Raw genomic sequence first — 19,894 nt, 5'->3', positions numbered from 1 at the left:
TATACAACAGACTTGAATTCACCCCCCAGGGACCTCAGGCCCTCTTCTTCACAATATTCCCAGGGGTCTCGGAAGGAGTGCAACGTATGATTAGACAGGCGTAAAGTACCTGGAATTCAGAAGTAATCTAACATTAAGAAAATATTTTGAATTGCTCAGCTTATCAGTGAATAGATACTTGTGTTTAAAAACATCTGCCATAAACCTACAGAAAGGGATTGTTTTTATTTGTATTGTAGCAGTGTCCAGAGGCTCCAGTCAGGATCAGGGCTCCCTGCTATACAAACAGTCAAAAAAACCCACCCCAGCCATAAAAAATCCCCAAACCCAACCACCACCAGTGCAGTACAAAAAGGAGGAGGATATAGAATGTAAAAGTAACTAAGAAGGTTTTCAAAGAGTAGTAGAAACACAGACAAAGCCTGTCTTTATTGAGCATTATTTAAAGGTCAGTTTGTTTGGCCTTTGTTGCCTTATGATTAATTTGGGGTGCAAAATGCACTTGTTACTAATAACAGGTTTGTTTTTTGGCAGCTATTTAAAGATTAAGTGTGAAGAAGATGATTGGTGACACACACAGAGACACTGAATTTTATTAATACCATAATCAAAATTACAGAACTAGAAAATTGTAGGGTTGTAGCTGTGTTTGTCCCAGGATATCAGAGAGACAAAATGGGTCAGGTAATAAATATCTTTTATTGGACCAACTTCGGTGGGTGAAGGAGAAAAGCTTTCAAGCTACACAGAGCTCTTCTTCAGGAGGAGAACTCTCTGTAGCTCGAAAGGTTGTCTCTTTCACCAACAGAAGTTGATCCAATAAAAGATATTACCTCACCCACCTTATCAGAACTAGAAAAACAGGATAAATATGACAGCAGAATTTGCATCGTGTATACACTCTCAAATCCTCAGGGCTGTGAGTTTCCATTAAGGTGAGATAAATGTGAAGGTTGCCAACATCCTGTCATCCTAAGGACCTGCTGAGGGTCATGTTTGGTTACTTTTTATGCACCTATTACTCACACCACCCATTTCTTACACCCACCTATTTCTGAGACCATATTTGATTAAGTATTGGCCTCTTGTCCATAGCAACAGAGGGTCCTGTGGCACCTTTGAGACTAACAGAAGTACTGGGAGCATAAGCTTTCGTGGGTAAGAACCTCACTTCTTCAGATGCAAGTGAAGAAGTGAGGTTCTTACCCACGAAAGCTTATGCTCCCAGTACTTCTGTTAGTCTCAAAGGTGCCACAGGACCCTCTGTTGCTTTTTACAGATTCAGACTAACATGGCTACCCCTCTGATACCTGCCTCTTGTCCATGTTTGTCATTACTGCTATCTGGTTTTGGGGTTCAACAGTTGTCGCAAGCGTTTGTGCTAATAGGAATTGCTATGTTTCTTTATGCAATGCTGTTAGGAAAGTACCAAAATCTGGCTAGATAAAACCTGAACTATTACTTTGTGGTCTAACAGTCTACCACAAGATACATATTGCTAAATCTTCTGACCCAAGGTTACTTATGCTAACTTATATTAGACCTAATGTGGCCTTATGCTATCCTTCTCGTGTGAACAGAGAGCAACAATACCTGAACTCCGAAGGTGCAAACAATTTGATGTTTATTGGGGTGAACTTCCAGCAAGCTTAAATCCAAGTTCCTTTTCCCTTATTTTCAAATCCCCATTTACTTCCTGTTTGCCCCTAATTTATATAGTAATATTTTCAGCTATACCTTAACCAATCATTTTACTGAAATTTACCTAACCAATCCTAACCTATTGTAACATGATTAGCTAACCAAGTATATCCCACCACCTTAATCCGTTTTACACCCAGCCAAATTAATTATACAGCAGACAGAAACAATCACAGAACCAGACCGAGACCATGCAAATAAACAATAGCAAAGTGGGAACTATAATGACAAAACAATACAGAAATGAGGATTTCACAACTACATCTATCAAGGCATGCGTCTGATGAAGTGGATATTCACCCACGAAAGCTTATGCTCCAATACATCTGTTAGTGTATAAGGTGCCACAGGACTCTTTGCTGCTTTTTAAAGGCATAAGGGTTTCCCAACTATGTCTATTGGTTAGTGACTTCTTACCAAACAGAAAACTATCAAACTAAATTTCCTTTTACATCTTCTAGGCTCTTCCCTTTCTCTGCAGTGATGGATCGGATCCCCTTTCTTACAGCCCCAGATTGCCTGAGTTCAATATGACTAATTTGAAATGTGTGACGACATGACGCTTTCCAGTTTATGGCTGCTCCCACTGCTTAGCCAAAGGCCTTAGCTTAAGAACAGGGCCTCAGACTGTCACAGTGAGAAAAGGCCCTGACACCGGCAGACAGTGATTTTGATTCTTTTATACCTCTATAACTAGCTAAGTGATAAACATATACCTACATTCTTAAAGTATAGGCGTTTACAGATAGGCCTGAATATCTATATCCTAACACTCCACCTCCCCTTTTTTCATTCCTTTTCTTTTGGGATCCTCCTGCCCAGGTATCCCTGGAAAAGCATAGGACATATGGCAACACACTTCCTGATAGGGCCAGGAATCAAGATGGAAGGTGTTGATATTCCATCTGCCCCTTGTGTAGTACTGTGCCCTGCACCTTCTCTCGTATGGGCATACCATGCCTATTCCAATTAGTGTTCCAGACTTCCCATTACAGTGGGCCTGAGAAGGTTGGGTCCAGGCTGTCTAGTAGAGTAGGGGGGAGGGCTTACTACATTACTTATAGGTTATAATTAGTGGCTGTTCTCTAGGCAGTTGTGCCCCCTGATGTTTCCATATGCAATGTAACATTGGGGTTGGGGCACGGACTTACCTCCAGCGACTCCCAGTCAGCGGCGCAGCCAGGGTGCCAGAGACAGGTTTCCCGCCCGTCCTGGCACTGCGGACCGTGCTGCGCCTGAAGCGGCCAGCAGCAGCTCCAGCTCCTCTTGCCTGCAGACACCCCCCCCCAGCTCCCATTGGCCGGTTCTGCCAAAATATGGCAGGTAAGCTCATGACATCCTGGGCCATGGGTTCTCGTGAGAGAACCTGTTTTAATTCTTGGTTCTGGTTTCTCGCTTCCTTTGGCTGCCAGGCAACTTGCAACAATCCCCTTCTCCCACCTACGGATCTAGAAGCAGCGTTGAGGAGATATGAAGAGAGTCTCATCCAGATCAAAGTGAGGTTGCTACAGTGTGTGGATGTGTATAAAATTGGGGATACTTTTTGTAGAGAAAAACTCACTTCCCATAATCAACCTCAGGAAATATTTTTTCAGTCTTTTTATTGACATCCCTTCTAATGTGAGGAAAGGTGTCCTATCTACTCTGATCTAGACAGAAGATGTAAAGCATACAAGGCTACATACAATGCACTGAGGGCTGAGAAAGCAGCCAGGTCTCCAGTCCCAGTGAAAGAAGGTCCATTTCTCTGCAGTGTTACTCCACCCAGCTCTATCATTGCCTTGGTTATGTTCAGTTCCTCCTCTTGCAGGGAGGAGACCAGCTTGGCATCCAGGCTGAAAGCGTCTTTCAGGTGGAAATCTTGCTTCAAGATGCTCTTGACCTTTGCAACAACAAAGAAGCAAAATCAAAATGTTAAATCTCTGGCTGCTACAGGAATAAGCCTCTGCCAGAAATCACCCGCAGAACTCAACTGGAGTCACTGCAGTGGATGTAAAAATGATCTGTCTTTCAGTTTGCAAAGTGCTCTGAGATCCTTCGAGGTGAAAGGTGCTGTGGGTAAATGTGCATTACTAGAACTAAGATTCTTATTTTCTGTTAAGATCATGATAAACACTTATTGATTTCCAATTTTTCCTGGATTAGTTGTTCCCTAAAAGTGAGTATTTTGCCTTTAAAGCAGGAGCGTGACATACAAATACAACCCACAGATAGGTTCTCCCAGTAACTGCTGAGTGAGGGTAAAACTGGGTGTGATGGGACTACTAGGGTCCTGAGGCCCCCTGCTGGAGGCATTGTGGCCCTGCCACACCCTGCCCCAGAAAAGGGCAGTAGATAGGTCCTCCAAGCTGCCCAGAGCAGCTGTGTGGGAAGCAGCCAATCAGGGCCCAGCAGGGCAGTATAAGAAGAGCTCCAGGGCCAGAGCAAGTTTAGTTCCTTGCTAGAGCAGGAGGAGAGTGGCTGGTGCTCCAAGCTGGCTGCTGGGACTCTACGAGGACAAGGGCCTGAGGGAAGGGTGAGGAATGTGTGGGAGCCATGGGAAAGTGGCCAAGGAAATTATAGCAGCAACACCGTTTATTTCAAGGGATGTTATGGATGGCTGCTATCTATAGGGTCCCTGGGCTGCGACCTGGAGTAGAGGGTGGGCCTGGGTCCCCCTCGGCCACCAGCCACTGGGAAAGTAGCCTGGACTTTGAGGCACCCCAGAACGGGAACAGAACTGTAGTGGCCCAGCTGAAGGGTTGGGGCCAGAAAGGCCCTGGGAAGGCGAAGACACTGTCTCCAGCGAAGGAGCTTTGGGGCCCTGCTGTATTCCGGACAAACTGAGAGAGACATTATAGAGGGCACTGAGAGAAGCCCTGTTAGACTTGTACCACGGAAAGGGTTTGCTTTGCTTTTATCTCACAGACGGACTGTGTATGACTTGGCCGGTGGGCTGAGTCAGCAAAGACCCACCACAAACAGAGAGAGAGAGAGAGCATTCGGGCAAGGGGTGCTCACGAGAGGTGAGTGCAACCCCGTTACACTGAGCAACAGCACAGCTAGAACATGCTGAATTCAAATTACAAAGTAATTTCTGTTCATCTCTTAAGGAGAATAAAAATTCCAACAATTGGTAGGGTTGCTTCTGTTCAGTTTTTTAGGCATATCCTGTATCTGCAATCTAGGTACCACCCATGGCTTCCTGAGTAGATGCCATGTGGCCCTCAGTGTCAGAAAATTTGGGCCTCCGTGTTTTAGTGGATCTTTCTGAAAGTGGGCAGTTATGATCCGGGCCTTGTTTGAAGCCTGTAGTAACCCTTCCTCCTTGCATCACTTCAAGCTGTGGTGTTGCTGCTTATGCCCTGATAGCTTTGCTTTAATACCACAAAAGGGAAGACTTCATTGAGAGATGTGTGGTGCTGTATTTCACTGGCGTTCTCTCTCACCAGCTCAAGCTGTTCGGATACAATCTGCTTCTGCACAGACTGTGCCAGCCGCAGTAACTGATCCTCAGTTAGCTCTGGAAAAGAAGAAATCATGTGAGAGAAGGGTTTCTTTCTGGGCGGTAAGAGGGCAAGTGCAGAGGGTGGACAAGCCCAGGTGTATAATCATCAGTTGTCTGCACTCCCTTCTGATGATCTCAAAGCACTTCAATAATTGGACTAAATTAAGTTTTACTATCCTTGTGAGGGGGAGTGGTTGAAATTACTATTCCCGTTATACAGATGGGGCAGCAGAGGCACAGACAAGGGAGGAAGCGGCTTGCCCAAAGTCACAGAACAAGCTGCGGCAAAACTGAATAGAACCAGAGAGTCCTGATTCCCCCACTCTTGTTACTTAACCACCCTTCCTCAGGTTCTTGCTGAGGTTTCAGGTCCTCTGTGGGCTATGTTCTGGTTCCCCAATGCATTGTGTTTCCAAGTGGGTGCCTCAATAGGGTGCCATAACGGGATGCAAACTCCATCAAAATGCTACGTCTGGCAAATGGTACACTGTGTTAGCTGGCAATGGCGGCCAAAAGCAGGTCCAAATTCTCAGCAGTCTCTGCACCCTGCCCAGCCAAGAATCATCCGAGTTCGCCTTCCTCATTCATTCTGTTCTTCATAGGCAGACTCGTTTCTTATATTCTGGTGTGGTTGGGTGCCCCCGTTAAAATACCCAGAACTTATTCTTACCACCAAGTGCGTGTAGAGTGTAGAGAACTGGCCCAACAAGGTAAAGATGTATGCTTCCTGCAGAATCCTGTAAATTGTTTAGCAAGTCTTCCAAGTCTGGATTCTCACTCTTTAGCTCACATTTATCAGCATCTTCAAAAGCCTCTTCTAGCTGCAGGTTAGGGGAGGGGGAAAAAAAACTTCAGGACTGAGAGTTGGAGGCTACAGATAACTAATCCAGCGTGGTCATGTGATGTACTGAGGTCTGCATCTGACTGTGCTGGGAGGAAAGGGGTGTTGGATGACCATATTTTTCCTAACCTCAGCTATCTACTGTAGTACAACTGGGGATTAGGGGAGTTGAATATTCACATTTGCTGCTGTAAGATACAGGATACTGGATGAAATGGTCCATTGGCATATTCAGATGTAGGAATATCTGTGCTCCTTTTTAAAAGATACTCATCGAAGTTAGATGGAAGAGGCCTACCGAGTCATTCTGTCTATCTTCCTTCCAGAGCAAGGCTGGGGTTGTGCGTTTAGTTATCTACTTATATGGCGATGGCCAGATCAGAAGGTGCTGGACTGACAGATGGTCACAGGATAGGAAGGAACTCCGAGTGGAGGAGTGTGTGTGTGGGGGGGTGTCTCTAAACCCATAATGACTGAAAAAAGGAGCTTTACCTGGAGTGTGAGTTCTTGCAAGAGGTCGCTGTTTATTATCACGGCTATGATTGATTTTAAGAACTTGGCACGCAGATCTGTGGACAACTGTGAGAGCTCTGCACATTCTTTTTCAACGTCGCTCTGCAGGCCTTCCATTCCTCCATCTGAAAACAACGGAGGAGAGTCAGAATGCAGGATTACCTGCTAGTCCCAGTTCAAAAGTGTCAGACAGGACTCAAAATTTAGATTTGGAAAACTTAAATTTGGAAAGGCTTCTGTGAATATTCAGAGAATCACATGTTACTTTGTTCTCAGTTAATGCCTCCTATCCAAGGATCTTGATACGTTTTCTTATTAAAGTAAATATTTTTCCATGTTACAGAAATAACTTGTCCAAAGTCACATGATAAGTTAATAACCGAGCCTAGAATAGAATACAAGTCACCTCATTCTAATTCCTTCACTGAAAAAAAGATTAGTCCATTAAAATATTTCCAAGCCATAGTTTAAGGGTAGCCTATATGAAATGCACAGCAGCATAAACCATTGCTTTGTCAAGAAATTTTGTATGATGATTGTCAGGTTTACACCACTTTACATTGACAAGTACAGCGAGAGATGAAATTGTTACACAATGACATCAAATTTTTGTTTACAGACATTCTGATGCTGCTTTCTGATAAGTGAGAAATACCCAAATCACATGAAAGTCAACATAAATTGTCACTGGCTTATATAAGCCACTTAAACTGTGTCAATTTTGATTTTCATGCTGTGGCATCTGGTGAAATTTCAGATCCTGCGTATGAGTTCTCTGTATGAGAGATGACAAGAATGTACCTTGTGAGCATGATTCCCCCACTCCTTTGAACCTTGTGTCATCACTTACACCCGTGCAAACAATGTGTGCATCACTTACACCTGTGCAAAATGGATGTAAAACATTTCAGTGGGTATGAGTAAGTTCTGAATCGGTAGCAGTTGACATCCATTTTGCACAGGCGTTCGTGACTGTAAAGGTGCAAAGTTGGGAAGCAGTCAGACCCTGAAACTCAGTATACAGTCCAGAAACAAATCTTTATAACCTATGTGGTGCAGACAGCTCTGGAGTAATATTTTTCAAGCTGGCTTGTGGCTATTTCCATAGTCTGTGGGGACCTTTCTGGTAGTTTAGAGTGAAATGTTCTGAGACTGAAGCAGTGGGATGTCAGAAGAGGTGGGTCTGTGAGAGGATTTCTTTGTTATGAAGTGCTCTGCAGAGTGAAAAGTCTGGGAAATCTACGCATCTCTAGGTGGCTTCCCTGAGCAATGACTTACAAGGTCAGAACCACCCTGAAAGGATTTGTCTACATTGTATCCTGATGTTGGATGAGGATGTTATAAAGAGCTACCTACCTGGGGAGTACTTAGATTTCGCTGTTGCACCTGTAAAGGCAGAGAGGTGAAGAAAAATTACCATTGAAGTTGAGCTCTTGTAATTATGAATTGTTGTCAACACCAACGTGCATTTATCTTACCTCCATTTTACTCCACTCCACTGTGTCAGTATAAAGGCTACGTATATTTGAGGAAAGCCATTATCCTTGTTAATAAATTTAATTTGTCATGAACTGACTAAAAGAATCCCTCTGGACTAGCTTTGTTTACACTGGAAATTTTCAAAAAAATTCCCACTGTTGCTAAGATTGGTTCAGCCACATCTGTATTAGCAACATTGGGGGCTTGTCTACATACAGATTGCACTGGTTTAATTTAAGAGAATTTAAAAACAGATTAAACTGGTGCAAGGCCCTGCAATGGTTTAAAACTGGCTATATCAATTTAGTTTGCTCCTATAAACGTACTGGTGCAAGGTAAACTGTTCTAAGCCAGGATTAAATTGATATGAGTGTCCATACACAAAGTTACACTATTTTAACTAAACTGATTTAAAACTCACGCTTTAGAGAGAGAATTAACACAAATGAAGATGGCAAAATGTTCTGTTTACCGTCTGCAACAAATGTTTCATCATCCGGATGATGGGAAATGCCTGGGAAGATAGAAAAAGGGAAATGACCATTTATAACCTTTGAAGAGTTATTTGATGCCTCAGGTTTGGGTTTTTTTCCTTCAGATTTTGACCAGCAGTATTTAGGCCTGAAAATACCACTACCAAATATCTGTAACACACAAGTTACATCTTGGGAAGTTCATTTCTGGTGTATTGCTTTTTTTCCCCCTAGTGGATGAGCTGGAGTTTTCTGGATGATACTTACCCCATGATTCACTTTGAATAATTAGCGGCTTGATTCTGAACGCTAGGACACAGTCCTTAGGGATAATTATGACACGCTTGCTGCCTCTGGTGCCCTGGTTCATGGAAAGAGGAGTTAGCGAGCTCACACAGCACAGAGATGTGCTAAAAAGAGGGGGCTATTCTCCCCCCCACACACACACACACATTTCCTGAATCTAGATAGAAATGGAACCTTTAATGAAAAATGGACACAGATGTCATTCAGAATGTTGCCTTCCATAGTGTTGGCCTTGTATAATGTGCTCTCCTCCAAAGCCTGTACAGCCTCGTTGATCACATACAAGTTCTCTCTGCGCTTCCGTAAATCCTTAATGATGGAATGGTCCATGTTGATTTTCCTAAAAAAAAAGTGGACTCTGCATCACTACTGAGTTTCTTTCTGTAGGTTAGTGTAGAGTCTTGATACCAGCTCTCCTTATTCTTGGATTTGCCACTCTGGGGGCAGAAATCAAGAGGAAAGCTGGCTTAAGTGTCCACCAGGTAATTCCTCTGATCTAAGCAGAATCCCTGAGTTGCACAGAGCCATGGAAGCCTCTATTCCATCTCCTTTCATAGTACTGGTGAGAGGTGCAGCCAGGGTAAATGAGATGTGGCCCTGTTAGAGCTAGTCTCAGCAGCTGACACGGGTCCATGGGTAGCTACAGTAACTCCTCACTTAACGTTGTAGTTCTGTTCCTGAAAAATGCGACTTCAAGCGAAACAGTGTTAAGGGAATCTAATTTCCCCATAGGAATTAATGTAAAGGAGGGGGTTAGGTTCCAGGGAAATTTTTTTCACCAGACAAAAGAATACACACACACACACGTTTTAAACAAACAATTTAATACTAGTACACAGTGATGATTGTGAAGCTTGGTTAAGATGGAGGAGTCAGAGGGTGGGATATATCCCTTACTGCTAAGTGATGAACTAGCAATTGGCTGAGCCCTCAAAGGTTAACTCTCTCACTCTGCAAAGCAGCAGGAATGGAGGGAGATATGTGCATTTCCGTTAAGTACACTGCCTTGTTAATTAGATCAGCATGCTGAGACGGCAGCCCTGGTGTGTCCCCCCTGCTCTGTGGAAGATGGGGTGTGCAGGGGGGAGGGGGACACCCTGACATTAGCCCCCCTCTTCCTTCCCTCCCGGCACAGCAAGCAGGAGTCTCCGGGAGCAGCTCCAAGGGAGAGGGCAGGAGCAGCACGTGGCAGTGGGGGGAGGGACACAGCTGAACTGCAGGCAGCTGCTACACAGGGAATTTAGGGGAGTGGGGGGCTGATGGGGGGGCTGCCGGTCCACCCTGGTTCCAAGCCCCCACCAGCTAGCTGCAAGGGGCTGCTCTTCCTACAAGCAGTAGACAAAGCAGGCAGCTGCCAAACGACGTTAGAAGGGAGCATTACACAACTTTAAACGAGCATGTTCCCTAATTGATCAGCAACATAACAACGTTAACCAGGATGACTTTAAGTGAGTTACTGTACTGCATAAGTTAGAGATTTCCTTCCTTCTCCCCATTTGTGCCAGCCTCACCTTTCTCCTTGTAGAAACTCGAGATCTGCTGGGCTGACCTCTGCTCTTTTCACCTTGATGGACTTCACTTGGTAGCTGCCAGCATCTAGCGTCATTTCCGTACTCACAAAGTCTTCAGGCAGCTTAATAGTCCACTTTACTCTGCCATCAGTGCAGTCCTCGACAGTGAATGAGTGTGAATCCTGGATATCTGTGGGGAGGGGGGAGAGAGAGAAACCCTGCAAGAGTTAACACATTCTCTTTGTACCATTAATACGTAATTATGGCCCATAGCTCCTGTGCACACAGGAAGGATGTGGCCTGACAGAGCTCAGACACAAGCTGCATAATTCCCTGGCCAGTCGCTGAAAGAAAACAGCCGCTCAAGCCCAGGATGCTGCAGGCAATGTTGCCACACTGGACGGGTAAATAACGTGGGAAGACTGGCATTACCTAGATTTCTGCTGTCCTGTCCAGGTACCAGAATGGCACTGAGCTGAACTCCTGTTTTGTAGTAGCAGTGACGAGTCATCCAGAATACCTTTTTTGGTTTCTTTCGAACAAGGTATAGGGGTCTGAAGTGATCTTGGTCAATAAGGCTGCTAACTGGGAGCAGATCTCCATCTGGAGCCACCTGCTTTACCAGGTCTTTGGTTGCCTTGTGAAACATCCTGTCTGCAGCCTGATGTACCTTGAACTGAAGCAAAATGTACTTTTACCTTAGGAGGCAGAGACAAGTGAAATAAACACATTTGAAATCTGAACTGGAGGTTGCAGCAAGGTATTTTGCTCTTTGACAGCAAGTTTTACTGCTCAGAGCTCTTAAAAACAAGCAAAAAACCTAAGGCCGTGTTGACCAACATTGTTGATCTAGCTTATGCTAGCATACAGCCACTGTCATTATTACATCACTTGTGTGAGTGCACACTGGGGTCGTTGTGTCAGCAGTGTGTGTCCTCAACAGCAGTGCTTGTATCGATTGCATTGTCAGGGGAAGCATTGTGAGACTGCTCCTGGAGGCCAGTAACAGTCCATGTAAGCAGCACGGTGTCTACGCTGACACTGTGTTGACCTAATTACATTGACTGTGACTCTACACTGCTTGGCAAGGTGGTGTTACTAAATTGGCGTAGCGACGCACTTACAGTGGTGGGAGCCAAATTTAAGTGAAGACGTTGCCACAGCTAGGTCGACACAAGGCCGTGTAGACCAGGCCTGAGCTCCACAAACGGCCTCTGAGGTGGGCTGCTGCTGTTACACCCAATTGGAGAGAGAGACATGATTTGCCCAAGATCAGATACAGTGAGTCAGTTCAAGAATTGTGAACAGGACCTAGATCTCCTAAAGTAGGTTTGTTTAATCGTATCCTGTCACACGGTATACTTTCTGATCCTGGGCGGGGAGTGGAGCCCCCCTTAGGGGAGGTTAGCCCCTGACTGTGCCCCCCCAGGAACCCTCCCTACAGCCAGAGCCCTGAGACCCCCTTCCCTGCAGCTGGAGCCACAATTCCCCGAACCCCCCCCCCCCCCGACCTGCTCAGAGGAGCCCCAGCCACACCTCCCATCTCCAGGCCCCAAGCCTCTCATTCTTTTCCGAAGACACTTTTGATATGCCCCATGCAGGTTCTGGGGTGGCTGAGGAGGGGTATTTGCTACTCAGCTTCCTGGATTCGTCAGTAATCTCAAATCCAGGGAGATTACTGATGAACCCGGGAAACTGAATAGCATATATCGCCTCCTCAACCGCCCCGGAACCTTCATGGGGCATAATAAATCAAAAACTTCCTCCAACGCCCCGCAACTGGGGATCTGGCGGCACCAACAGCGCCAGCCCTGGCCTATTATACCCGCTGCCCATGTTTTTGATCATGTAAATTGTTTAGGGTCAGAGAATGAAATTAGTTTCTAAAGGAATTTGATCATTACTCCCCCATGATGGGTGAACAATACAAATGAAATTTCTTGAATGATCTCAGATTAGTTCAAGAGGATTCCAGACAATGTTGTCCTCTCGCAATGCTGGGACGCTAGCAGATCACTATACCTTATCTTTAAAACCAGTTGTCACCAGCAGGCATTCAGATTGAACCATACTTGCAAAGTAACTCCCTGCTCTCCATGTGTCAGTATAGAATGCCTGCATCTGTAACTTTCACTCATGCATCCGAAGAAGTGAGGTTTTTACCCACGAAAGCTTATGCCCAAATAAATCTGTTAGTCTTTAAGGTGCCACCAGACTCCTTGTTGTTTTTGTAGATTGAACCATCAACGTCCATATTTCACAAAATATAGAGCTAGAGAAATTTCTTGCTGCAAAGAGCTTATGATCTAAGGAGGGCAATAACTAGCTATTATGCAGGTACTTTTCATCAGTAGATCCAAGAGCACAAAGGCAGGTCGCTGTCACTGGCATTTCACAGAGAGGGAAACTGAAGCACCGAGTAGAAATAACTTGCCCAAGGTCACAGAGTGAGTCAGTGGCAGAGCTGGGAATAGAACCTGGAAGCTTTCACTAGTAAAAGCAAATAACATTTTTTAAATGTTTAAGAAGCTTCATTTAAAATTAAATTAAAATGTAGAGCCCCCTGGACTGGTGGCCAGAACCCGGGCAGGGTGAGTGGCACTGAAAATCTGCTCATGTGCCCCCTTTGGCACGCGTGCCATAGGTTTCCTACTGCACTAGACTCAGAAAGGCAGAGCAGTCAAAGATGTGGGTCAACAAAGACGGATTAATGGATGCTGCATATAATAATATGTATGAGTAGGGTCCACAATGTAATTAACAGTCCCTGTCTGTGCTGTATTCTGATCATTCAGAGGTCAAAAGAACATCCTAGCGTTTAAATGAATTGTAAACACGGGATACCTCGGTATTCATCTCTCTTTGAAATGTACCATGAATGGTGGAGGAAAAAAGCAAATGGCCTTATGTTAATTCCTATAACTAAGTCCTCGTGATGGACCTCCTTCAAGGTCATCCTAATGACCGTTTTTTCTTGAGGAAATCCCAACTTGTCAAAGAGGACATTAAATTGTATAAAATATCAGATCTGCTTAGACTTCATCAGGGGAAGTTTGAGTCACAAGACTGAGGTCCCAGTTATGCTGGTACGCCCTGAATATGATTTGGACATTGGACTCTGACCTGAACTCTAAAGGAACTCTTTGCAACTACAAAGCTCACCCTCTCTGCTGTGAATCTGAACCTCAATTAATTGAACTTCTGTCTGCATGTGTATAGATCTTTTAACCATGCTCTTTTTTGTGTTTTAATAAATTTTAGTTTAGTTAATAAGAATTGGCTGTAGCGTGTAAGATCTGAAACATTCATTAACCTGGGAGGTAATGTGTCCGATCCTTTGGGATTGGTAGAACCTTTTCTTTTATATGATGAAATAAGATTTACAGAAGTTTTCATCATATTTGACGTGGGTACCTGGATGGAGGCCTGAGGCTGGATCACTTGAAGGGAACTGTGTTGTTTGGACTTCTTAGTAACCAGTAAGGTCATCAAGAAGCTGTTTTATGTTGGCTTGGTAAATCTAAGTATTGGAATATCCACCAGCTTTTGGGGGTTTGGCTGCCCCATTCTTTGCAGTTCACCCTAATTGAGTGACGGTAGCTGGTTTCTCACTCGGACCCCGGTCACAGTGGCGTAGTCGTGCGTGGATACACATTACCACAGGCTAATTGGGTTTTTGGATCAGAACCGCCTGCGTGTCAAAATTTAATTTTGATATTGGAGAGTTTAAGGGTTAAAAATCAGTTAGTGAGTGACCCATGATCAAGATCCTGATTGAAAAAGCCTGGAAGAATTGTGCTCACAGAGAGGATTGTATTTTAAGCAAAAGGCTGGAGAGCAGGAACTGAAAAATCTGTTAATTGCCAATGATAAGGAAGCAGACCCAGCGAAAATGCTCGCAGTGCAAAGCCAGCAGCTAGAACTTGAACAAAAGCAAACAATAGCTGATAAGGAAGGAGAAGTTGCAGAAGGAGAATACCTGGGTTTTGAACAGGAACAAAAAATGGCAGATATTCAATTGTAGGAACTAGAAGCTAAGGCAAAAGTGGACAGACTTAAGCTCCTACTCAAGAGAATAAATGAACATCCTGAATAACTGTGTCATCCTGAAAAAACAGCTCCTCTAGACAGCAAAGCTGCGGATAGAATCTATCCAGTTTGTAACAATGTTGGTATGTTTGACTCTAAGCCGTTGTGTGTGTAACTAAATTTACCCCAACACGGCCACCTTTTATGTAAATGCTTTTACTGTGAGCTTGGGTGAAGGTAACCCCGTAACTTGCGCAGAGAATGTAAAAGTCAATGGGAAAAGCTGTTCAGGGCAAATTATAGCTTCTAACATCACTCTTGTTAAAGCAGATCTTGTCAGAGTGAATATTGTAATCCTCTGAGTTTACTGTAAGTAATGGTGTTAAATGTGAAGTTATAGCTGGGGTAAGAAAGTTATTGCCTAAGGATCTTTTGATTGGGGATGATATTAAAGCTTTGTTCAGTCAAGCTGATGACATAAACCAGTCACAGGAAAGAAATAATCCTGAACCTGTGTCTACTAGGGGCAAGGATTTGCCTATGGAGGGTTTCTCCAAATGTTTGGATGAGGAAGGTAACTGTTTATCTGTGCAAAGAAGCAGGGCATATGTGGAAGAAATTCCTGAGTGCGTGTCTGGTATCTCAGAAAGATGTGGTATGTTCTATGGTGACTCAGGACAAAGTATAATATGATTAGCGATTTACAAAACTAAACTTGCCTAGACAGAAGAAAGTTACGTGCTTTTTCTCTGTGCCCAGTGAAATTTCCCCTCACAGCTAGGATTCAGCTCCTATGGAGAAGGAAGGAAGGGTTGCTCCTCCCCACATTTATACTTCAGGTTAATACTGTCCACCCCTCCTGGAAAAAAAATCACTGTTCTTTTCTTCCAGTGTTACACATAACTTGCTTTACTCCTAGCCCGTAAGTGGTGGTTCTTTTAAAAACCCAACACTCCAGTAGCGTGGCTTTGTTTAAAGAGCAGAAAGGCACTGATTAGAAATCAGAGCAGGAACCGGCACAGGGTCTTTTTTTGTCTGTTTGTTTTTGCACTCCAGTGGAAAAAGGAATAGCCCTCCCCCATCAGTATTACCCTAAGCTTGCATCATTATTACAGTCTCTTGATTAAACACTTACCACGCTGTCTGAAGACTGGAAGAAAGGAGGGTCTCAGCAGTAGTTAACAGGCAGCCTGTGTGCCTGCGCCTCTCTTACTGTAAAACTCACTCCCACAGCAACATACCGACCCCTTGTGTGTTTCTTGTCCTTCAGTGGTGTCTCATCTTAGAAACAAACTTGGCAGAACTGTTTGTTAGTGCTGCAATCAGCTATGTTTCGTCATCTCAGCATGGCCTCGTATAGTTTCATTTTTTCAGCAGTTGAAGTAAAAATCCCCCGATTCCTCTCTACTTCCTGTGATGTATGGGAAGTGTGTGCTTGTTTCTAGTTCTGCCTCCAAGCAGCTTCTCGTTGTTTTTTTCCATCTCAGCATTTTGGCAAACTTTCTGTACTTGCAGCAAACTCCTGTTTGGCATTGCTCGTCCTATGTCAGGCCCAGAGGCTGTACAGTGGATTTGGACAAAGTGCCTCCTCCAGAGTTCTACAATGCCACTTTAGGGTGTCATCTACAGCAACTCCAGGCCCCAGCAGCATGCACTGCTCAGTATGGACCCTTGGGGGAGAAGCAAATGGGCAGAAGTGGAGTTGTGGATTGTATGTTTTAAACCCCATCAGTTACATATACAAAATTATGTGTTTACTTTTGGAGGGACATCATATAAGACAAGAACCTAGACAGAGTGACTCTTTAAACGGGCAAACGCTGGACCCCCAACCTCAAATGGCAGAGGCGGTGTGAAGGGCGTTTACTTATGAAAAAAAAATTTCCGGGAGGTGAAAACCAAGCTCAGGAACCAGCGTGCACACTTATGATACTCCTCTCCGCATTCTCCATGATCAGGCTCTTAGACTCTGAACTCTTTGGGCAGCGTCTGTCTTTTTGTTCTGCGTTTGTACAGCACCCAGTTAATGTCTCTGCCCAGTTACTGCTGTTTTCCCACCAGTCCCACAGGGAGGTGTAGTCCCCCACATAGACCCAGCTATGTCACCCAAAACCAACATCCAGGATCAGGCAGGGGATGAGGCAAATTCATGCGCTGGCTCCATGTATATCACAGTGTGAGAAGAACAAACAGACCAGAACCAGCAGGAGCCCAAATTACATAAGCCAGGAGGCATCTCCATTAAGCAGGGGGCCTGGTTAAGGGTTATGGCCCCAGCCCACAACTGAGAAAATATTGATGTCAATGAGCCAGGTGCCCACCCTCCCCCCTACACACAACTAATGAACCTGGCTGGGCACTGGGTAGAGCTTCCTGTCTTCCCCCACATGCTGCCAGATGAGTCTGATCAGACACGTTCCTCTGAGTGACAGGTTTCAGAGTGGTAGCCGTGTTAGTCTGTATCAGGAAAAACAACAAGGAGTCCTTGTGGCACTTTAGAGACTAACATTTATTTGGGCATAAGCTTTCGTGGGCTAAAACCCACTGCATGCATCCGATGAAGTGGGTTTTAGCCCACGAAAGCTTAGGCCCAAATAAATGTGTTAGTCTCTAAAGTGCCACAAGGACTCCTCGTTGTTTTTGTTCCTCTGAGTGTAACTTTCCAGGCAGCTCAGTTCTCCTGGCACAAATAACTTCTCTCTTGCAGCAGATGTGAGCCAGAAGGCTCCACGCTCATGGAGGCATCATCTGAGCTGCTCCGCATTGCTGAGGTGGATTCTCAAGAGATTTGCATCCACCCATTAACTCAATGGCCTGATGCATTGTAACCCCCCCTAACCTGCAAAGCACACCAGGGCTTTGAACTGCTGCATTTTTTCTACGTAGGTTCTCCTGCTGCCCTCAACACTGTAGTATGCAAGTACCTGCCCATCATGCATTAAGCAACGTGACTAACATCTGTCCTGTCCTTGTTCTCTGACCCTCGCCCTAGGGAGAGAAGTATGTGAGGGCCGTGTTTTGTTTTGGAACGTTTGGGGGCTTTTTCTCAGGACCACCCCCTTCTGCTGCCACATGAAACCACTGCAGCTGGGACCCTTGAATTTGCCTCCCCTCCCCAGTTAAACTGGAGCGAGCTGGCAGCAGGATATTGTCATGGAATCCACTGTCCTCCATGGCTTGCCACAGCCTGGATTTGCCAACACTCAGGCCCTGCTGCAACCGGCTTATCGCTGCTTCCAGGCCTTTCCTGAGAGGGCAAGTTGAACATGGCCTGGGAGCAGAGGGTGGGGTCCAGCTTTATTGTGGGCTGGGGGTTGCCTTTGCAGGCAGGGAGTTGAGCTGAGTGTCTGTAAGCATCTTCCCAATCTGTGAATCAGCCAGAAACCAACCAACTCACCTACCAGTTTTCAAACTGAAGATCAGACGATTTTCCCAACCAGGACTTCATACATTTTAGCCCTTTCTATGTGAGCCTGGGGTGGTGACTGCCTCCAGTTCCTAGATTTTTATGGCCAAACGGGCCAATTCTGACCATCTAATCGGAACTCCCGCATAGCACAGGCCAGAAAATCTCTCCCAGCAATTCCTGCCTCCAGCCCAACAAGTGGCGATTGAAAGAGGACATTTTTTAAAGACAACCACTTTCCATTTGACAACTCCAAGTGATGGCGAATCCATCTAATCTCACATGGATCTGTTCCAACAACTGATTGTCCTTACTGGTAAAAATATGCATCTTAGTTCCAATTTGCACTTTGCACACCTCAGCCTCCAGCTCTCGGATCTTGTTATGCCTTTATCTGATAGGGGATAGGAAAAGGCAGATTAAGTTACCGGCGTAGGTTTGCTATCTGATACTCATTTGCCATTTACTGTTTTTTCACTCTTGGCAGTACAGTTTGCGATTAAAATGAAATCTCTTCCCATACATATCAAATGTAAAGCGCCCACACAGGTTGTTACATGAATACTGACCTTTATTAGTTTCTCTTAGAATACTGTACAACGGAGTAATAAAAATAATATTCACACTTTGTCTTCGAAAGTTCCTCTAGATGAAACTTCTTTGTATACCCAAAAAAGAGAAGGAACTGGAAAAAAACAACTAAACTTCTATATACAATGCAAGAATGTTCCATACAAAACTGATTTAGCTCACTGAAATTGATCCCAAGAGTGTATTATTATGTGCACACACTTAAAAATCTCTCTCTATTTTATGCACGATGGTAAATCAAAGCAATACATCTCACTGCTATTAAAGAAAATCATATGAGACTGACTGTGTGCTACTGCCAACAGTGACCCAGTTATTGTCCTCTCTTGGAGGACCAGTACCATTCTTTTAATATTTAAATTATGTTTAAATTGCTGTTGTTTTAAATAAATCCTCATTGACTGAACAGCCTTAGGTCTCAGGGGGAAGGGGAAAGAAGGCTCCAATCTTGCACTTGGATCACGTGGAAGGGCTGTATAGTGTTGGGTTAAAGATCCAGCTGTTGGAATCCAATTGCAAGACTGGGGCCTTCACTCAACACCCCCAAGCTGTTGTTCTGTATCTTTCTGTGCTGTGTGGACAAGCACACAGTTCTCTCAACGGCTGAGGAAAAAGGCTTTGCAGTAACAGCAGCAATAAGAGCAGGCAACGCGAATGGCTTGAGTCAGGCCAATGTCTGTGAACTGGTCTATTGTTATAGATTTTAAAACCCTTGGTTTCTTTATTGTTTCTCTGTATCCGCAGCAGACAAAACTACACTGAAAAGCATTGGCTGTACTGAAATTCACACCTACTGCTATGCAGGGAGCCAGCACAAGGCCAGGAGGAAGATTTTCCCAAGGGCCTAAGTGAGTTAGGCACCTAAATCCCATTGACAGTCAAGGGGAGTCCAGGGTCTAGTTCACTTAAGCGCTTTACACAAGGGTTGAATTTCACTCTGGGATCGCCACCACACTTAACTGCAGCCATATTTAAATGCTCAAGACTCTAAATTCCTGCAAACTTCCCCACCCGGGGGTGCACGCAATCCCTCTTCTGCCCAAAGCTGGTTTTTATCCCCAAGGAGCTTCCTTGGCGTGTGTGTTGTTTTCTCCAACTCTCCACGGCCTGAGTGGCCCTTCATCATTTGTCTTCTGAGTCAGAGCTGCCGTGTCTGGCCCATTTCACACCCACCCCTGTTTTATAAAAGTGGTTTCAATGCAACGTTTCAGGAAATCTACAGTGTGGTTTGTTCTGTAATGTTTGGACTAGCATTTCATTGCTTTGTCTCCCAGATCACCTACGAGTGCCTAGTGAAAAGGGCTGTTCCCACTCACTGCATACTCAGACTCCCCCTTTTGAGTGACATTTTAATGGAAGCTACCCCTGCACACAGGGGGTCGGGGGGAGTAGATCTCTGACACATAATTATGCATCGCTCTTTTTAAAAATTAACCGAAATCCCTGTTAAACTGTTAAGTCCTAGGGCCTGATTCCCCTCTCACTTGAGCCAAGTAAGGCCGCGATTCAGCAAAACACTTAAGCGTGTGCTTAAATTCCATTGACTTCTGTGTGTCT

At 44.7% G+C, this 19,894-nt stretch overlaps 1 protein-coding gene across 2 annotated transcripts; it reads right to left on the bottom strand.

The window, feature by feature from the left end:
* Positions 1-1,599: 1,599 nt before the first annotated feature.
* LOC128828980 (gasdermin-A-like) lies at positions 1,600-15,993 on the bottom strand. 2 transcript variants are annotated; one of them, XM_054014047.1, is made up of 11 exons: positions 15,476-15,993; positions 10,744-10,987; positions 10,312-10,501; positions 8,975-9,140; positions 8,762-8,855; positions 8,443-8,535; positions 7,899-7,928; positions 6,522-6,667; positions 5,859-6,009; positions 5,130-5,203; positions 1,600-3,583 (listed from the first exon to the last, which is right to left on the bottom strand). In XM_054014047.1, the coding sequence occupies exons 2-11, from the start codon at positions 10,958-10,960 to the stop codon at positions 3,341-3,343; spliced, it is 1,404 nt and encodes a 467-aa protein (XP_053870022.1). In that variant the 5' UTR covers positions 10,961-10,987; positions 15,476-15,993; the 3' UTR covers positions 1,600-3,340. The 2 variants fall into 2 exon arrangements, with proteins under 2 accessions (XP_053870022.1, XP_053870023.1); XM_054014048.1 differs by having other exon boundaries at positions 8,494-8,535; positions 15,476-15,979.
* Positions 15,994-19,894: the final 3,901 nt, after the last annotated feature.

Source organism: Malaclemys terrapin, chromosome 25, assembly GCF_027887155.1.
Source record: "Malaclemys terrapin pileata isolate rMalTer1 chromosome 25, rMalTer1.hap1, whole genome shotgun sequence".
Lineage (NCBI taxonomy): Eukaryota > Metazoa > Chordata > Testudines > Emydidae > Malaclemys > Malaclemys terrapin.
Note: the sequence above shows the minus strand (reverse complement) of the source record. Positions and strands in the feature narration are given on the sequence as shown.